General features: G+C 31.6%; 2 protein-coding genes across 4 annotated transcripts; one reads left to right on the top strand and one right to left on the bottom strand.

Moving 5' to 3' along the window:
* Positions 1-995: 995 nt before the first annotated feature.
* On the bottom strand, positions 996-10,226 carry LOC114400880 (mitochondrial Rho GTPase 2-like). 3 transcript variants are annotated; one of them, XM_028363539.1, is made up of 14 exons: positions 9,937-10,224; positions 9,537-9,669; positions 9,284-9,433; positions 8,291-8,467; positions 7,925-8,176; positions 7,093-7,161; positions 6,891-6,946; positions 4,258-4,339; positions 3,973-4,184; positions 3,766-3,835; positions 3,458-3,570; positions 1,798-1,948; positions 1,516-1,702; positions 996-1,386 (listed from the first exon to the last, which is right to left on the bottom strand). In XM_028363539.1, exons 1-14 carry the CDS (start codon positions 10,143-10,145, stop codon positions 1,313-1,315), a joined length of 1,935 nt encoding a protein of 644 aa, XP_028219340.1. In that variant the 5' UTR covers positions 10,146-10,224; the 3' UTR covers positions 996-1,312. The 3 variants fall into 3 exon arrangements, with proteins under 3 accessions (XP_028219340.1, XP_028219341.1, XP_028219342.1); XM_028363540.1 differs by lacking the exon at positions 7,093-7,161 and having other exon boundaries at positions 9,937-10,225; XM_028363541.1 differs by lacking the exons at positions 996-1,386; positions 1,516-1,702; positions 1,798-1,948 and adding an exon at positions 1,990-2,591 and having other exon boundaries at positions 9,937-10,226.
* A 4,397-nt stretch (positions 10,227-14,623) lies between these two features.
* On the top strand, positions 14,624-17,932 carry LOC114399517. The gene is made up of 5 exons (XM_028361714.1): positions 14,624-14,813; positions 15,314-15,388; positions 16,836-16,992; positions 17,296-17,385; positions 17,560-17,932. Exons 1-5 carry the CDS (start codon positions 14,718-14,720, stop codon positions 17,712-17,714), a joined length of 573 nt encoding a protein of 190 aa, XP_028217515.1. The 5' UTR covers positions 14,624-14,717; the 3' UTR covers positions 17,715-17,932.
* The last annotated feature ends 769 nt before the right edge of the window (positions 17,933-18,701 follow it).

The following is an 18,701-nucleotide window of genomic DNA, read 5'->3' as shown; positions in this document are numbered from 1 at the left end:
TGTAAGACGAATTTGCACTCTAAAGGAACACATTCGTTCATTTAAGAAGATAAAAAAAAAAGGCAGACTCTTTATAAGAACACATTTCATATATGTGTGACGTTAAAAAGAATTGCTTATTTGCTGCCGTCTTACATGTTCATCTCCTTCATTCAAGCAACGATTTCATAGTTTCCAGAGGCGGTTGTGAGGAGGATGCAAAATAAAGAAATAACAAGGCTCGGGTAAAAACTTATATCTGAATATAAACAATATTAAAGGCCCAAAAAAATCATATAATTTATATCGTATGATAAAATGTGATTCTAAACTAACTCAAATTTAATCAATTTGACCGCGTTGAATTTGATGAAAACTTAACATTTTCCAGTTTTAAATTGACAATAATATACCTTTCTTTGAATTACAAATATTCCTTTTTATTTATTTTACAAACACGTAAAAATTTCTGCGCATATATTTCTTGATTAGCTTCGTACAAGTGAAAAGTACACGTATAAGGAAGTAACTATAATTTCCTAAATTGAGATTGTGTTTGAAATAATAAAAATTAAGTTAATTTATTTTAATATTAAAATTAACTCTTTCATTATAAAAAAAAATGAAATTTGAATTTGTTCCCGACTTCAGTCCAGTCTATATCCGAATCATCCCTACGCGGCCCACAAATCCCTTAACCAACTACCGTAAGAAGTTATGATCTCCTTATCAGATAATCAAACACCTTATCACCCTTTTCATTTAGGAATTAGGATTGATTCCCATAATCCCATATACACAAAGATCATACATGTGAAATACATTAAAATGACTTAAAATTTTATATTATTAATTATTAATTTATTACTTTTATTAAAAATAGGTTAAATGACAATTAATAAAAGCAAAAATGCCAACCCAAACCACTAAAAGTAAATTAAATCTTAGGAGTACAATTTTTGATCGAATTTCATCTGTACTTGACTGAAAAGGTTTCAGGATTAAATTATTTCATATTATACAAATCAAATAAGTACTGAAATATTTAATTCCAAACAAACTCCACAAGAGACATCAGTGTAATTACATCTAGTCAATGTAACTTAAACTTGAAATATACACAATGAAAATCAAATTGAAAACAGACACGGACCACAATCATATTTTGGCAGCTATATATGAAGCCAATATAGCAAGAAAAATAAATGAAATTAGTAACACTGTACAAAAAATATATTCTAACTTAAAGTTACCAAGATTAGTGTGCCCAATACTGAACACGAATTCAACAGTTAATTTAAGTCAGCTCTGCCATTATAAATTTTCTTGATGACTAACCAGAGGAATTCTTTTTAACTGCATATGCACGACATGCTGCCAAACCAACAAATGCCATAGCAGTCCCAACTGTAAATTCAAAACAGACAGCTATTTCAAAATCAACACTTGAACAAGACAAAAACGGATATTTTTGCAAATTTTTGGTTTATGCATCATGCATCAAGTTCCGGTGAGAGGTAGCTAAGACAAACTCACCTGAGGCAAAAACAAGAGAGTGCTGAAGAAGCCGATGGTATTGCTTTCTTTTCCTCCCAATCTCAGTTTCTGGAATGCTTAAATGAGGGTGCTCTGCAGCATTGACAATCTTATGGTACACGTTACTTGAATCGCCTAATTTCATACTTACATGAATAGGTGCCTCTATTCCCAATTCCTCAGTAACCTATAACGAAATTAAATAGCAGCTTTAACTATGAAATTATGCATAACAATAAAATATGTTAAATGATGTCATGACACTGAGTTGATATGCAATACCTTAACTGAATCTTGTACTGCCCTTGGATATGGAGTTAAATCATCCTTTGCGGCAATAAGGAGACAAGGAACTCTATAACCAGTTAGATCTCCTTGTCTACCAACCTTCTCAAGCAAATCTCTGGATTTCTTCCATGAATGTTCATCTGAGCTGGAAAACAAAGAGAAAAAAGCAAAACTAAGTTACAGGAGCAAAATGCCAAAAATAAATAACCAAATACGTAACTATGAATTAAACTAGATTAGTTCAATTAAGGAAAATTTATCCCACACAAGGTCTTGACAGAATGGACATGTGGTAGAGCATCAAAATCTGGTATGGTGATACTAATACAAGTATCTAAGAATCACTTTTTTATAATATAACATGAATTTGACAAGAGATGACAGCCTTGCCTAAAAACAAGTACATACAATGATGTGAGAGCTTTTGGTTCCTGCTTTAAATATAGCATGTGTACAAATTGCCTCAGATTAAATTTTTCAATTAAAGCCAAGCCATATTGTTGGGAAGTCCAACATCTCCCACCTCAATTCTCAATGTGCAACTTATATATTTGTTGGATAACTTCACTTAATGCTAATTGGTTTTAAGATGAAATATAACACATGAGTCATCTTGGTCTCACTCATGTGCCTCCCTTTTCCCTCTTCAACTATCCCAGTCATCATCTCTTTATTCCAGTCTCCATGATCCCAGCATACTGATAAACTCTAAGAAAATTCTGTTACTTTTCCTTCCAGAAAGCTGGTGTTACCTTCTTGATTCCCTCCAAGCATATTCATCAGAATGGCTATAAAGAACGTGTCAAGTTTATGTTGTAAATTTGTTAGGTTGACATATACATACATCATACATACATATATATTGATTTTCACATTGTTGGAGAGCATTGATGGGGATTTAAACTGTGGCATCATTATACATGAAGTGCTCAAATCAATATGAAATCTTTTGGGTGTTTCATAAAAGTTAAGCCTAGCATATGAGCACAGACAAAAGAATAAAATTATATGGACAAATAAGAACAATACTTGAAAGCTGCAGACAGGGTAAAATGTTGGAAACCATGAAGAGAAGCTGATTGGGAGAGTGGAAGAGAGAAAGACAATGCAAGCCCTGAGAGTGAGGGAAAAAGGGTCATGTGGGATTTTAGTGAAAGATTTTATGTCAACCATTCTTTTTGATTGAATGGCTATAATTAGCTCCCCTCATAATAACCATTCCTTTAACTTGATATGCTCATTCTTCCAGAAAGTTGAGAACCATAAAAATGCAAGCCAAATTAAAATTCAGATTAATTTTCAATACAATTAAAATCATTAATCATGGATTAAGGTTTTGAGTATTTACCATATGTTTCTAATTAGCAATTAACATCCATATTGATGACTAATAGGGAAACATAATATGCAAGGCAGGTGTTTCAAGGGATCCTAAACAGCAGGAGATCTTATGTCATTGCAGGCAATATGGAACAAAATACTTTATTCAGGCAGTTAGTTTATACATAAATACACAGGATACAAACATCTCTTCAATACATTATTTATATTGACTACCCATAAATATGCTGGTTACAGCAAAGCAAGAATACAAAACACCATTCCAACAGTTTAAATGTACCAAAGCATTATCGTAAAACATTTTGCACAATACCTGTCATAGACAAAAACAGCTACATCACATGCTGCCAAATAACCCTTATTTGACAAAACATTCGATACTTCACTCTCTGGTATCTCCCGCAACACAAGAGTTTTTCTGGTTCCCTATATAGTAGCAGCAAGCACCAGCATCGTGAGTATAAAGACTGCGTTTTGTACCCAATTTCCTCCACAACATCTATGTGACTCCTATATTTACTAGTAATAGAGCATATTAAATTGAGGCAAAGCATGACAGAAAGACTACCATTTTTCAAAATTATTTAAATAACAGTAATGTTTTCCAATCATGATACTCACCCCTATTAATTCAATGGAATTTGCTGCAAACCTCTCAACAGTTGTTGGAGTATAATTGTTTGAGAAAGGCCTGTGAAAAATGAAGGAGTTAATTGTTTCTTTGAAGCCAAACATATATAAACAGTAGGAGAGGATGAAATTCACATACTGATATATCAAAATATATTTAAAGACACACAGACTATGGTGATTGGTTCAGAAGCACACCTTCCCAATAATGAATCCAACAGAGCAGACTTCCCAGCATTTTTAGAACCAAAAACATAGCATTGGAACACATTCTTTTCTGTTGCTTGCTTCTTGCGATCTACTGCTCTTCTACGGGTAACACGAAGAGCAGCAGCTGGATTACCACTATATCCAATGTAAATCAAATTAGCCAGGCTACATGGTGGATCAAGTAATGTCATAAGGACCCACTGCATCATACAATTTAAGAGATATATCAATAACTCATTCTGAAGAATAAAAAACAGCATAAGTTAACCCCACCTGCGCCAGGAATCCATTAAGAGATATGTAACCCATGTTAGTTCTCTCAGCAGCATCCTTATATAGAGCATCATCCCATGGACTGCAATTCACAACCATGTACCAAACCTAAGATGGATGACATCAAGTGGAAAAACTACCTATAAATCATTTCGAGATTATCACAACTGAAAAGGAAGGAAACAAAATGAATAATATACAAAGAGCATCCCACATTTGAAAATAGATAAAATTAAAATCAATACTACTAATACTATCAGATATGCTTCAGCTGAAAAAATGTAAAATAGTAATGTTTGCAAAGGTAACGTTCTGTCTTCATAGGATTACGAAAAATGGTTGTGTTCTGAGCTCTCATAATGCAGTAAAATAATTAGAAACTTCATGCTGCACAAACATAGACTTTGGCAGGAACAGTAAAAATAATCCTTCAAACATAGAATCTCCTGAATTGCCTTCCCATATTCTGAATGGTTAGTGATGTATTCAATATACTGATTTTATCAATCAGCCCTAGGCCCTATTTAGATAAACTTATCCTTAAGCATTTATAGGAGAAGAAAATAACAAGATAAAATGGATTGAGCTTTCCCATTAGATAAACTCAACTTATGCACTTAAGTTTTATTGAAGCTCTGCTCATCTAATTTCTCCAAAAGCTAAGATGCATAAGTTGACTTTAGCTTATGGGAGAAGCTCTAGTGGAAACTGAGAGTTAGGGGCAAAATGGAAATTATGTGTACAAATAACTGCTTAGTAATCAGTTCTGTATTAGAAACTCAGATAACTGCTTTAGAAAACAGTTTTGCATTAGAAATTGCAGAGTGGTAGTTATGTATTAGGAGTATATATCTGATAGCATGTTGTGTAATTAGTAGTGTGAAGTTATTTGTAATTTGTGGACAGAGAAAACTCTCTGTAGGAGACATTTGTCTCTGGGACATCAATTGTATTGTTGTATTTGTGTAATAGGAGACTTCCGTCTCTGGGATAGCAAGTGTATTGCTGTATGGAATGTGATTTCAATGTTCAACATTTATATTTTATAACTTCTATCAATTAGTGTTCTATCAAGCTCAATACATTTTACCTTCTTATTTTCTTCTCCTACAAGTGCTTATGGAAAAGTTATTCCAAACAGGACCTAGAATTAGATTTCTAAGCTTCTTGATATACCAATATTGGTTTATACCAAATTACAGATAAATCTGGTAAAGGCAGTATAAAATAGTCCAGCAAGTTCTATAATTTTTTTTATCAAAGAAAAATTCTTACCCATTCTTTTCTCAAAAAGAGAGCAAAAAATTGGCTCAAAAGGAAATGTATTTAGAGATAGCACACAATATGCAAATAAAATACTTGATGGATATATGTATTAATATTTAATAGTGTACTGACTAACCATCTTGAATCTAAGATATAAAATTAAAGTAGCATAAGTGGTTTCAGTTTAGGGTTTATAATAATATGGCAGCATAAAAAATTAACAAGAACAATGCTCAGCCCAAATCCCCACCAAAAGAAAAAACTCAAAGGCTCAAACTAACTGGTTTCTTGGAATCACAACATACAAGAATAAGAATCACATCACCCTTTTGGAGGCTCCAATTTCTCTAATCTCTAGTAATTGAAACTATCCATTCTCCAACAATAAGACCAAAAATATTTTCAAGCACAAGCAGTAAGTAAAATGACAATGACACCGGTAGCAATGGCATGATGGGTTAAGATTTTCTTTCAGGAAAATAATTGTTCTTTTTCTCTTTCAAAAACTCTCTCAAGAAGCTGTGAAAATAAAAGGGTTATTTCCTTAAAATAAACTAATCTAAAATACAGTGACAACCAACTCAATCAATTAAAAGAAAAGGCAAAAAAAAAAAAGAAGCTACACAAGTCCAAAAGAGCTGGATTAAAAGAAAGGTAAAAAAGCCAAAATCCCTACATAACAGGGCTACTAAAAAAATATAGAGCCCAGAAACCAAAAATAATTTTCCATTGTAGTGCAATTAGCACTACCAACTACAGCTGTGAAAAATTATGACCCCAAAGAACTCAAGTGAATTCCAAAAAGAATATGACTAACTCGTCACTATTACCCAATCAAACAACTATTGCAGTTTACACTTTATAGGTTGCCCCTTCTTTTTCCTTTGTAAAGCAAGTTTAATTCCTATCAGTCTCTCTTATAGAAATCATGACATAAGTATAAAAACAACATCAATCACAACTTCATCACAGAATTGAACGAAATCTCCAACCAACACCTATAAAAGGCTAAGGCTTTCAAGAGGCAATACATTTATGACTTAAACTGAACACTTTACAGGAAAAAGGTCTATTAATTCTCACTGAGCATAAGAACTATGATATACAGGATGTTTCTTCTCTTTGCAATGATTACTCAGTTTTGTTGAGTCTACAACTTATCTAAAAATTTCCTCCTAGGACTGAAGTTATAGCTAGAGCTTACAGACAGTCAACCAATTTTAGAGTTCTACATCCACAATACGAAAAAGTAATTTAGTTATGCAACTAATGAGGTACTGGTTATATAAAGGACAATCAAAAGATGAGTTCACCTTTTTATTTTTCAATACATGGAAAGTTTAGGCAGAGGGAGGTAGCAAGTTCACCTTTCTGGTGCAGTACAAAATAACTTATCAACTTCAGCAGGTCGTAGGGCTCGATCCTAGAGAGTATCAAGGTTCAAAGAAGTGAATAGAAAAAAAAAAGTATATTAGATATGGAATACCACCTAAAAAGAACACACAGAGGTAGGAGGTTAAAGCACATAATAGAGGTCAAGGAAGTGATAACAAAAACATTACTACATACTTTATCTGTATCTAACAGTCGAAAGATACCATTTAGAAACTCTACAGCTTCACCTGTCAGCTCCACACTCTGTAAGATTATGTATATGAAAGTAAATACTTCATATCATTTGAAAGTTTTACAGGAAATTTAAAATAACTTCACCACAATTGGAAATAACTTGATGACCTAAAGTGTTGGGAAATGCAGTATTTGGGAAAAAATGCATACTATCGTACTTTCTTGTGCTTCTTTGAAAACCATTTGACTCGATAAACATGCATCATAAAGTCAATACCACCAAATATTAGCATCTCTCTCTCCATCTCAATATCAAGCAACAAGAAATAAAAGCATTCACTCTGTTCCATTTCCGTTGTCCTTGTAGAAGAAAATTTTGGTTTCTATTTACCTATCCTTTTAAAAGTTCAACAAAACATTAATTACTATTTTCTCAATTATGCCCTCATATTTACCTACCCTTAATTATTTTACACACCTATTAAAAAAGAGAGAAGTAATGGTAAAAGGAATATGAATAACAAATGAGAGAGAAATAATTAATGAGATAACAAATAAAGGAGACAAAAGGCATTCTAGTCTACTAGTGAATATTTGCAGCTAATATTTGCTAAGCTACTAGTGAATAGCTAAAATTACAGTAAACAAACAAGTAAAACATATACGTAACATTCTAGTCTTCCCAATGTAATAATCAGACACATTTTTGGTTATTGTTAATGCCAAGACTGAATAATCTACAGTTAATTCGTAGTATCACTACAGGAAGTATCACTACAGGAGGACAAAAGTGGAATTTCCACAATAGTAGAACAAAGAAGCTATGAATGACCTGATCGAAAGCATGCTTAGATGGAACAGGAAGGAAATCATCCATGAGTTTCAAATTATTATCATATCCAAAGTTTCTTAGAACAGCCCATAATGTCTCTGGACGCCCTTTTTTGAGGAACATATTGTGGACATAAATAAATCCAGGAAAAGTAAGACCATGTGAGTTGAATCCTTCAGGTACTTTCTGCTGTACAACCCTTTTGACTCCTGCTATTTCAGAGGATTGCAATGGTGCATTGAAGCATCTAACCTGTTGATATATTTGCACATTTTGAATAAATAGGCCACACTTGAAAACAATAAATATTCAAAGCATATTAAATAAAAAAAAGGAAATTTAAAAAAATCCAAAATCAACAAAAACCTGAAACTCATTTAGTTCTGTGTCATTAAGGGCTTCATCCATGTCACGATCACAAAGAACAAATATTCTTCTCAATGCCCTAACACATCGATCCTTTAAAGCTTGACTTTCATGATCATACAAAGGATCTATCGGATGAAGTACCGCTTTTTGAGCAAAATAAAAAACTTCAGGTACCTAAAATTTTAGAATTAATATTAAATTTCAGACACTCACATTTTGCAAATAATAATAACAATATTATCAAGAGTATATCCTTATAAAAGTAAACCAAAACAACTGTGATATTACATAGATTCATGAATTTCTTACTTAACACTTGACTTGTAAAAGAGAAATGATAACTCATTTAGCTGTTGTTCGTTTTATTTTTATTTTTTTAATCTTTTTCACTACTTGTATTTGATGATTAAGGATCATTTTGGCCTTCAATGAACCATAGGCTTGTATTTTGGCATAAGGGAAAAGCATTAGAAGCTTAATTTACTTGCAAGATATTGTCATAATGAATGGCCTTGAAATACTCTATATATAGCAGTGGTTGATAGATGTTGTTTACTAACAATGTTGTTAAATAATTGCATTGCATTGCAAAATTCCAAGGATCCACGATCATGACTCTGTCCACTATTGCAGCCACTATGGGTGTCATGGTTACGGCATGCATCCTACATCCTCCTGTCATCTCTGGCAAGTCTCCAGCCAATTGAACTTTTGAGTTAATATTATGCTATTTTTTATGCACTTTTTTTATTTATTTGAATACAACTTTTATTTTTTATACATATATAACTGATATGTATCATGTTTCAACTATGCAACTTCTACTATTTTCCAGCGACACTATTCGCTTTATAACATAGTGGATTATTGACTTTCCGCCATTTTCCGCAATCCACAATTGATACACTGTTTTCTAATAACACGATATAATATCCATACATCAGTAAGCATCACCAAGTAACAAAACAACAATGCGGCAAAGCAAAATACCTGGTATTGCGTAGCAGCAGAGCATTCAATGCAGGTGACAATTTCCTTGAACTGTTGCAGGAGCTGTGTCATGACACACTCCAAGCTCACTTGCTGGCTTTCATCCCTAAGATCCAGCTTGCAACCAACCACAATTACAGGCACCTTCACCTGCATCAGTGTATCACCCAAAAAATCAACAATAATAAATAAAACACTATTTGTTTACCACTCATACTTCATTTCTCATTGACAAATGCATAAAACCACCAACCTCCAACTTCTGCAGCTCCGGGAACCAGTAAGAACTCAACCGCGAAAACGACGCGGTGTCATTGCAAGCATAGGTTAACACCACAACGTCAGCTGCTTTCAATTCCTCATTACGCTTTCTCTGCTTCTCCAAGCTACACAGAACAAAAGCACGCGTTCATTCTTAGTATAAATAATCAGACATTTCAATCTAAGCATCAACGATCATCACAATTAAAAATACAAAAACACGCATAACGTAGTTCATTTGAAAGATGCGATTCAGTTAAACATAGGTCGCGACTTTAAATCTTTAATTGACGAATTGTTTCGTGAAAGAACGATTGCTTCGAGAAAATTTTGAATGAAATTAATGCTTCGAATTAACTGTGGAAAGTTGAAAAGAGAAGGAGGAGGAGGACCTGGAAGGTGTGTCAACGACGGTGAGAGGAACGGTGTCGGGGTACAAATCAGGGGCCAGGAGGGTGGGCGGAAGGACCGGCGGAACGGCCTCGGCGAATGACTCCGTCGCTATGGCGGCTATCAGGCTCGATTTTCCGGTGGAGCGGTCGCCGGCGACCACCACTCGAACTCCACTGCGACCGCCGAAGCTGCTTGAGTGATTCGCCATTGATGCGATGCCAGGTAACAGAGCGTGAACGGGAAATAATAAAGCATCAATAAATTAAAGGTTCCAACTATGTTCATAAAATGGAATTTAATGATTAACTAGAGAGTTTTTCTGAAAAGAAAACGGGTATTTGTAAACTTATCTTAGAGATTTAAAAAAAATTATGTACATCATAACAATTTTAATAAATCTTTTTTTTAATTTCTTAATTAATATTCCAAGTACACTAGTTAGTATTTATTTTAAAGTAATAATAACATATTACTCATATTAATAAAAAAAGTAATATCTTACCTATAATCTATAATTTATAGCAATTGTATTCAAAATGATTATTTTTTCGTCTCCATATTTTTTAACTATTTTATTATTTAACTAACATTATAAACTCCAATATCGTTATGTTTTAACTGCATATAAAAATTATTCCTACAAACACATATAAAATCTAAGTTTAAAATAATTGTTTACTATCATTTCCTATTTAACCTCTATCATATTTCCTTATTCTTTTTTTAAAAAAAAAAAAATATAGAGACAAAAGGTGTCACTTTTCTCCTAATTATTAAGTTAAAATGAAGTTTAATTAATTTTCATGAATGCACGCAGTCTTGATATAAATTTTTTTGTGCAAACATTTTACGTATAATTTTTATAAAAATTAATAAATTGATAGTGTAAATCAGTGCATTTTAATTAAAAAATTCAAACCATTAAAGCAATCAATAAATTTTATGAAAACTAATGTAAATTGATACCATTCGTCAAGATTTAAAATTTAATTAGTCTAATTATATTTTTCGTTTCTTTATGTAGCGATTTTGATTTTTCATGTTCCAATTACACCAATTAATTCCCTCAAGTTCATTCCTATTTACAATTAGGTCTTTCTATCCTAATTTCATTTAGTAATATTTACGTCGTTAATTTGTTTACAATGAAAATACATTCTTTTGTTATTTATAATTGTAAAAAAAAAAAACAATAATTTGTTCATAAATAATGTTAACACCACAATTAAATTAATACAATCATAATACTCAATTAGTGGAATTGAAATCTAAGAAAGCAAAATCACACAATACACAAGAACTAAAAATGGAATTTAGTTTATTTAGTTATAAATAGTTTGACACAATCTATTGTTTAACAACTAGCATTTATTAATAAAAAAATTACTCTATTATATTGTTTATAATACTTAATTGCCATGATTTGCTGCTAGCTTGCGGATATACATCCTTATATTCAATCATAAAGCTTAAGAAAAAATTCATGGAAAGTTAGTTAAGTGGGCCAACATTTCTGTGTGCCCCACTGTTTTAATTGATCTTCGAACGAGCAGTGTGAACGAAGAGCATTTTCCAGCAACCATGTGTAACATAATGTCATAATCTTTCAGTTATTTTATATTTTTGTTTCTCAGAGGTATTTTTCTAGTGATAATTGTTTTCGAGTCAGAATTGAAGTATGAAAATCCTGAAACTGATCAAATGCAGGATGAACGTTCAAGTGGAGAAGGACAAAGTCCTCGAGTGGAGAAGGATGAAGGTCAAGAGACGGAGATACTATCAATTTAATTTGGGCCTTCATCCTTCTTCACTCGGGGGCTTTGTCCTTCTCCAATTACGATGACTTCGTTCTTCTCCACTTGGACCTTTAACCTATATTTAGTCAATTTTAGGATTCTCAACACTAAATGTCTGATACTTTTTTTAATGAAAATTTGACCTTGCTGCGTTGTAGAGAAGTAACCTCTTCTGCTAGACTCAATTCCTGGTAGTAAATTATTTTTGTTTATTTATAGCTTTGGTTACAGAGTTAGGTTGCCAGAACTTCTTAATTATGTAGTGTTGAATTTTATTGCTTGACCTGCCAACTCATCAGAGATGGGAGTTTTGGTGACCTAAATCACTTGAGTTTGGATATCTGCAATTTAATTCGCTCGGTTTCTGTTTTTTCTCAACATACCTGACCAAAAAATAAGAACCTTGCTTCACCAACCATAATCTGCCACATTAAATACACTATGAATAATGAAAGTTATTCAAAAAAAATTAATTACTCGTTTTATTTTTATTTTTCTGGTTTGTTCTCAACTGCTCATTGATCGCATTGACAACCTGCTTCACAGAAATCCTGCACATTAAATAAGTTAGAAAGTTAGAATTGAATAAACAAAAAAAGATTAAGCTTGAGCTTTGTCCTGAATCATGAATTGACTTTATTTGAATAAGGAATGGAGTAGGGGTATTGCATGCTTGTAGTTTGTATCAGAAGCACGAGCCCCACATGCCATCATCATCAATCCATCACATCCCTCAAGCTCACCTAACTGAATGTAATCACTTTTGTGTCTTGTTTGGTGAAAGAAAAGGGAAATTATACCCAAAAGAAATAAAAATTTGCTTACAAGGTTAAGTGTTATAAGAATTGAGAATGACTCTTACACATTTTGGTGTTATGAAGCCTTTGTATTGATGAAGATGAAGTCGTTATGATTGTTTTATGCTTATTGCTACTCTTTCAAAGATGTTGGAAGGATTTGGTAAGGTGGTTAAGAATAGTTGTTATAAGCTTCCACATACGTACATACAAGGGTTATATAGATGATAACATATGCGCCAGTTTTTCCACCCTCAACAAATTATGCATCAGATTTTGTTCCCTCATGAAAATTTAAGCTAACTTTGGATGACTACCAAAATTTTTTAGACATTAATGATTTCTTAATTATTATATATAAGAACAATTTGGCATCCAAAAACTAATATATTGTTTAAAAATAATCCAACGAGGCAACGATAAGAGGCTTTGACCAAAATAAATTAACATGAGGTTATGGAGGAAGCAGCAGAGCATATTACGTTAAGAATAACTTACAAGTTATAATAGATGTAGGGGTTTACCGAACCCCTTAGCACACTACAGAAATGTCCCTCATGTGATGTTATTCCACAGTACCAAAGGGTTGACATGAAATCATTTGAAAAGCTAACATAGAAAATAATATGTTTTAGAGAATTACTTTTCAAGAAACAATCATATGGCTACTGTTTTTTAATGTTCTTTCATGAATTTGATATATACACTAATTGAGAATCTTGATTACTGGTATTTTACAATTATTTTTTTTTGCATTTATTAGCAAAGGCTTTCTCTTTTTAACCTTTTTTTTATTCTTTTTATGCATGCTTGATCCTAGTATTTTATAGGTATTGTAATAAAGGGAATATAATAAAAAGTGATGAAATAAATATTTTTCAAATTTTAACTTCAACGTTGATGGTGAAACTTTTTCTGTCAAAACAAAAATTGTAAGATCAATCATAAACCTGTGCCTTCATATAATAATTTCTTTCTGGGTGCATAAAGAGGAAATTGCAAGGCAAGATGATAATTAATTAAAAAATTACAGAAATACACTTTTTAACACATTTTTTTAAATATATTATTTATTATTGATTGAAATTTATTAAAAAGATACACTTTTTATCTTACATATTATCTCATTTAATAAGTCTCTTTCTCGATATTATATATTTTTTAAATAATTTTAACTAATATATTAAAAAGAATGAATAAAAATATGTTAATATCACTATTCATTTTTTTAATGGATATCACTGTTCAATTAAGAATATACATTCTTTAACCATGTCTGGGTATTAATTGAATGCTGTCCATTAGTGTAAATCCAGTCGTGTCTATTATATTATATGGCGGTCAACCATAAACTTTTGGCAACATAACGCAATATTTTGATAAATTCGTTTGTGTTTTTATAACACCTACTTTAAAATATTTTTTGGAATTAGTAATTTTTTATTATTTTATATTTTTTTAGTCAACAAATAATAAATGATGTAAATTAATAAGATGAACTATTTTTCTCTCTTCGAAGAATTGAGGAATATAAAGTCACAAATGCATAATCACCACTATTCTCTATCAACACATTAACAAATTAGGTGAAAAGAATTTGTTGGAAAAAAATGACTGAGTCCTAATAATTTTAAAAATATTTTTGACAAAAAAATAGTACAAATTATTAATAAATTTACTTTCACTAATTAAAATTTTCAACTTTCTCGTGAATTATTCTTAATTAATGATAGTAGGTGTATTTTTTTTATACTGTATTTTTCTCACTTTGCAAAAAAATCAAATTACTCATTTTATAATACTGTATTAAATAGTTTATAAAATTAAATGATTAATTATAAGAAAAAATAAATAAATTTATTAATATGAATTTAAATAAAGACAATGTTGTATAGAACATTTTATATTATAATCTAATTATCATATATATTAAGTTTTTTAATTTTTTATAATAAATATGGATGAGAAATAATCTCTATAAATAAAAAGTCTAGTGTCTCTTATTGAAGGCACATAAAAGAAAATTATTATTTATTTATTTTCTGCACTCCCTGACACGCAAGTTATTTTAGTTGAGTTGTAGGTCGGAAGTTGGAGTTTAAAAGCCCTCTCTCCCTCTCACATTCCAGAACGAGTACTCATCACAATCATCAATATCAGTTGTGTAATCTTTTCTCTGTTCTGCTCATGGCTTCTGTTCATGATGATGCTGCTGAAGTTGGTTTTGAAGAAGGAATGCTCTGGCTACCCTCTCATGTTTTGGACGAGGCATGCGACTCCAAGGTTAGTAATTAATAATACCTTTGGTTCTTCTCTCATTAGTTCCTCTAGCTAGGTGTTTGAAATAAGCAATTTAGTAGTTTCATTAAAACTAGAGATTAATTGGATCATGCACACTCTTCGATTATTTTTTTTTTTATCGAGTTAGTTTTTTTTTTATTGGTGGAAGAATTTGAACTTATGATCTCTGGCATCTATTTTCCCTTCATAACTAAATCAACCTAATAACCCTTCAGACACACTCTTATGTGGGTGTAATGCTACTTTCTCTCCACATTTCACGGTTAACATATAGTTTGGTTATAATTATATTAATATTTTAATTAGTGTTATATATATTAGAAGTCAAATGTTTGATTGAATTGATATAAAGCATTTGGCTTCACTGATTGGATTTTGTGTGATAAATATATATATATATATATATATATATATATATATATATATATATATATATATATATATATATATATATATGTGTATGTGTGTGAACTTTCCAACAGATACATATGAGGAACCGCCACCAAAAACAGCGGCAACACGGTTACCACAGATATCAACGGGAAACACAGTCACAGGTACTGTTCAATGTAATTCAATTAATCTCTCTGCCTCTGGTTGTGGCTTCAGGAGATGCAATGTTTGCGTAGAAGTTATGGTAGGTATAATATTAAAGGATGCATTCTTTAAGTTAGGTTTAGGTATTAATCAAGCTGTAGCTTTAATAGTATATGTACTTTAAAAATGTGAGATGACAAATATTCCAAAGCTGATAAGTTAGGCACACTTTATATGCAAGTGAAATTACTAATTAAGAATGTAAAAATAGTTTTATTTAATCAAAGATTCGCCGTCACATTCTGGGCACTTACGTGTAAGGCTACTATTTGAAGTTATCATTATATGTGGGATTTTAATTAATTAATCACTTTAGTATAAGGAAATGTAGCTACCCTAGGCGTTAGTGGGTCGAACAGAAAATATATGCTTTTGCACTTCGACTATTCCTCTGCACACAGTTTTCTTTTGAAACAAAAAGGGTCTGTACTCTTTAGCGTTGCACGCTGCAGATAATCCTTGCCTTTTTTACCTTTTTTAAATTTTTTCTTGTACTTTCGGTAACATTCTTTTTGAGTTGAGAACAAAAGGCCAAATATAAAGCAGATCCTAATTAATTAATTTAATTGATATGGTTGATGGCGTGGCACAAAATTCAGCTAGCTCCCTCTAACATGACTCAAAAAATCAAATTATAAATAAGGATGGACGTTAACGTGTCAGTTGAAAATTATCTCAATCTAGCTAGTTACTCTGATTTTATTTTAAAAATTGTAAAGGTGCACACTTATATTATATATAATATGTTACACAAACCTACATATGTAGATAACTTTAGTGGCTTGTAGAAAAGTACTAAAGCATGCAATATGAAATTAGATATGTCATGAAGCATGCCTTATTATTGGTCGCATGCACGCATAATCAATCTGCAATGACATATGAAAGCTTCTGGAGTTGTAGATTGATGATTATCATGATTTACATTATTAAAGAAAAGGGTGTAAGGTCAGGGTTTTGTTAATCGACACCCATTTGTTAAGAAAAATATGCTCTCAATAAGATATTGAGTTTACATTAAAAAATGAAAATTTTAAGGCTTTAAATATTTTCATTCGTTATTCAAACCTTTATATTTTAATTCCTTAACCAATATATATAATGAGCTAGTGCCTTAAAAAAATTGGTGCATGCAGTGGTTAATTGTAACTTCCTCACTGCCAATGTCTGGTGTATCTGGAATTCTGCACTATGCAATATCCACACATCATATAGGCAAATAGCAATTAATTAATACGGCTGAAGGAGAGGGAAATATTAAACATATTCTTATGTACTACATTTAATTAATGAAGTCGCTTTCAGATTTGGACTTTATTTGCTGAATAATTTTACTTATTATTATTTCCATTTCATATATCTGATTTTCTTCTTTTGTTGAAATTAAAATATGTATATGTACTCCAGTGCTCAAATCTTTTTACAAGATCATCATGTCAAAGGCCCAAACATGCCACAGGTGGGCCTGGAATGCAAGCTGTTTTCTTAGTTTCGGGGCAAGGATCATGTGGTACTGGCGTGTTCTTACCCCAAAAAGCAGGCACAAAATCAACCAGCAAGCCAGGTTTGCTCTTTTTTATTTCCTCCTAATGAGGTGTATGTTTGTGACAGCATGACTTTTTCATTATGTATATTTATGTAGTTATAATTCAACGTTTTGATTCATGAAATTCACATCATGTTATTTAAAGTTATTATATTAAGGTATAATATATAAGAGAGTTTAATTCAATTGATTGAAAAAGATGTGAATTATTATATATTTTTAATGTTATTTTTTATTCTCACATATAAAAAAAAATTTGAGTTTTTGGTGTAAGTTACAATAGTGTGTCATTTTGACCTTAAGATTGAATATATTTTGCAGCATGCGCTCCTGTCCTCCTTCCAGCCCGAGTAGTTCAAGCTCTAAATCTTAAAGTGCACCAATTAGGCCTGCAGATTTCACCTTCTCAAGGTCTCGTATCCTAGCCCTTTATTTAAGAAAAATATGTTACATATCATATTCCAATATCTTATTAAAATGTTTAAAAGACATACAATTTTCAGTGCATGGAATGTGTACCCTAAATTTTAAACTTAATTATACGATATAGAAGGAAAGTTCTATAATGCCATGATCTCATTTCAGCTCCCAAATATAGCTCGAGAAGCGGAGTAGTATCCACCAGTGAGTCAACAAAAAAGAAAACGGATCAGAAAGATGCTCTTATGCAATGCAGTGTTGTTTCTCAGAGTCAAAGTTCTTCTCCTGAGATATTTCTTCCAAAGGAATGGACATACTAGCTCCTGATTTGATTAACACCAAAAGGAGCTGATATTGTATATGTATGCAGTAAGTTAATTAGCTAGAGGCAATTCCATCATAAAGCCAGGGTGTTGAATTATTTGTGCTGCTATTATTATAGCTATAGGAGCCCTCACCGTGTAACATTGTTAACTTATGATTTATCATCATAATAATAATAATAATAAAAAAGCACAAAGGTACCGGTTCTATAATATGGCACACTTCATGCTTCCTTTTTTGTTTTAGGTCGCACACTTCATTTTAATATACTACTGTCACGGTGTAGAAGCTTATTTTTCTTAGGGAAAAAAGAAGAAAACATTAATTGTTTGACTGTTTGAGGTGAAGTTGAAGAATTAATTTTTGATAAGAAGAAAAGTTACAATAATTATAAAAGTCTTATCCTATTATATGAGTTGATTAGATATATAGATCACTTGGCATTATTTTATTTGATTAAAGATTAAAGTTTTATTAGTATTATTTACCATGAGATCCTTATTGATCATTTCCTTAAATGTCTTTCTTACTCTCCCCCTCTACTCTTTTTTCATTAGTGTCATTGTGTCAAGCGAGATCTTTTTTATATGTGTCAAAATCACTTTAATCAATTTTATGTTATCTTTTCTTCTTGGTTGTACATCAATCTTTTTGTATACAATTATTATATATCTTCTTTTCGATGATGTAGTCACACATATTTATTTTTACACTTTCATTTTTATTACTCTCATCTCTTTTTCATGTCATGAGATGTAAATTTAAGTCTAACGAAATTTTCATTGTGTAAGTGACCAACATATATAGATACATCTATCCCTTAACATAGCACATATCACCTAGCCATTGAGGAGTGTCTATGATTCACCCTTTGAAAGTTAGAGATTTTGTCAAAATAGGTGTGTGATGGGGGATATTGACTGACCATAATAAGACATGAAACAACCTTAATCTTTAGTGGGATTAGCCTGCCACCTATTTTC

Source organism: Glycine soja, chromosome 19 (genome assembly GCF_004193775.1).
Source record: "Glycine soja cultivar W05 chromosome 19, ASM419377v2, whole genome shotgun sequence".
Taxonomy (NCBI): Eukaryota; Viridiplantae; Streptophyta; class Magnoliopsida; order Fabales; family Fabaceae; genus Glycine; species Glycine soja.
This window is presented reverse-complemented; position numbering and strand designations above follow the sequence as displayed.

Coding starts and splice junctions, on each gene's coding strand:
- LOC114399517 (XM_028361714.1), top strand. CDS start 14,718: ATGGCTTCTGTTCATGATGATGCTGCTGAAGTTGGTTTTGAAGAAGGA. Junction 16,993..17,295: donor AAAATCAACCAGCAAGCCAG/GTTTGCTCTTTT, acceptor TATATTTTGCAG/CATGCGCTCCTGTCCTCCTT. Junction 17,386..17,559: donor GCAGATTTCACCTTCTCAAG/GTCTCGTATCCT, acceptor ATCTCATTTCAG/CTCCCAAATATAGCTCGAGA.
- LOC114400880 (XM_028363539.1), bottom strand. CDS start 10,145: ATGGCGAATCACTCAAGCAGCTTCGGCGGTCGCAGTGGAGTTCGAGTG. Junction 8,177..8,290: donor CAGAACTAAATGAGTTTCAG/GTTTTTGTTGAT, acceptor ATATATCAACAG/GTTAGATGCTTCAATGCACC. Junction 1,703..1,797: donor CAGTACAAGATTCAGTTAAG/GTATTGCATATC, acceptor ATTTCGTTATAG/GTTACTGAGGAATTGGGAAT.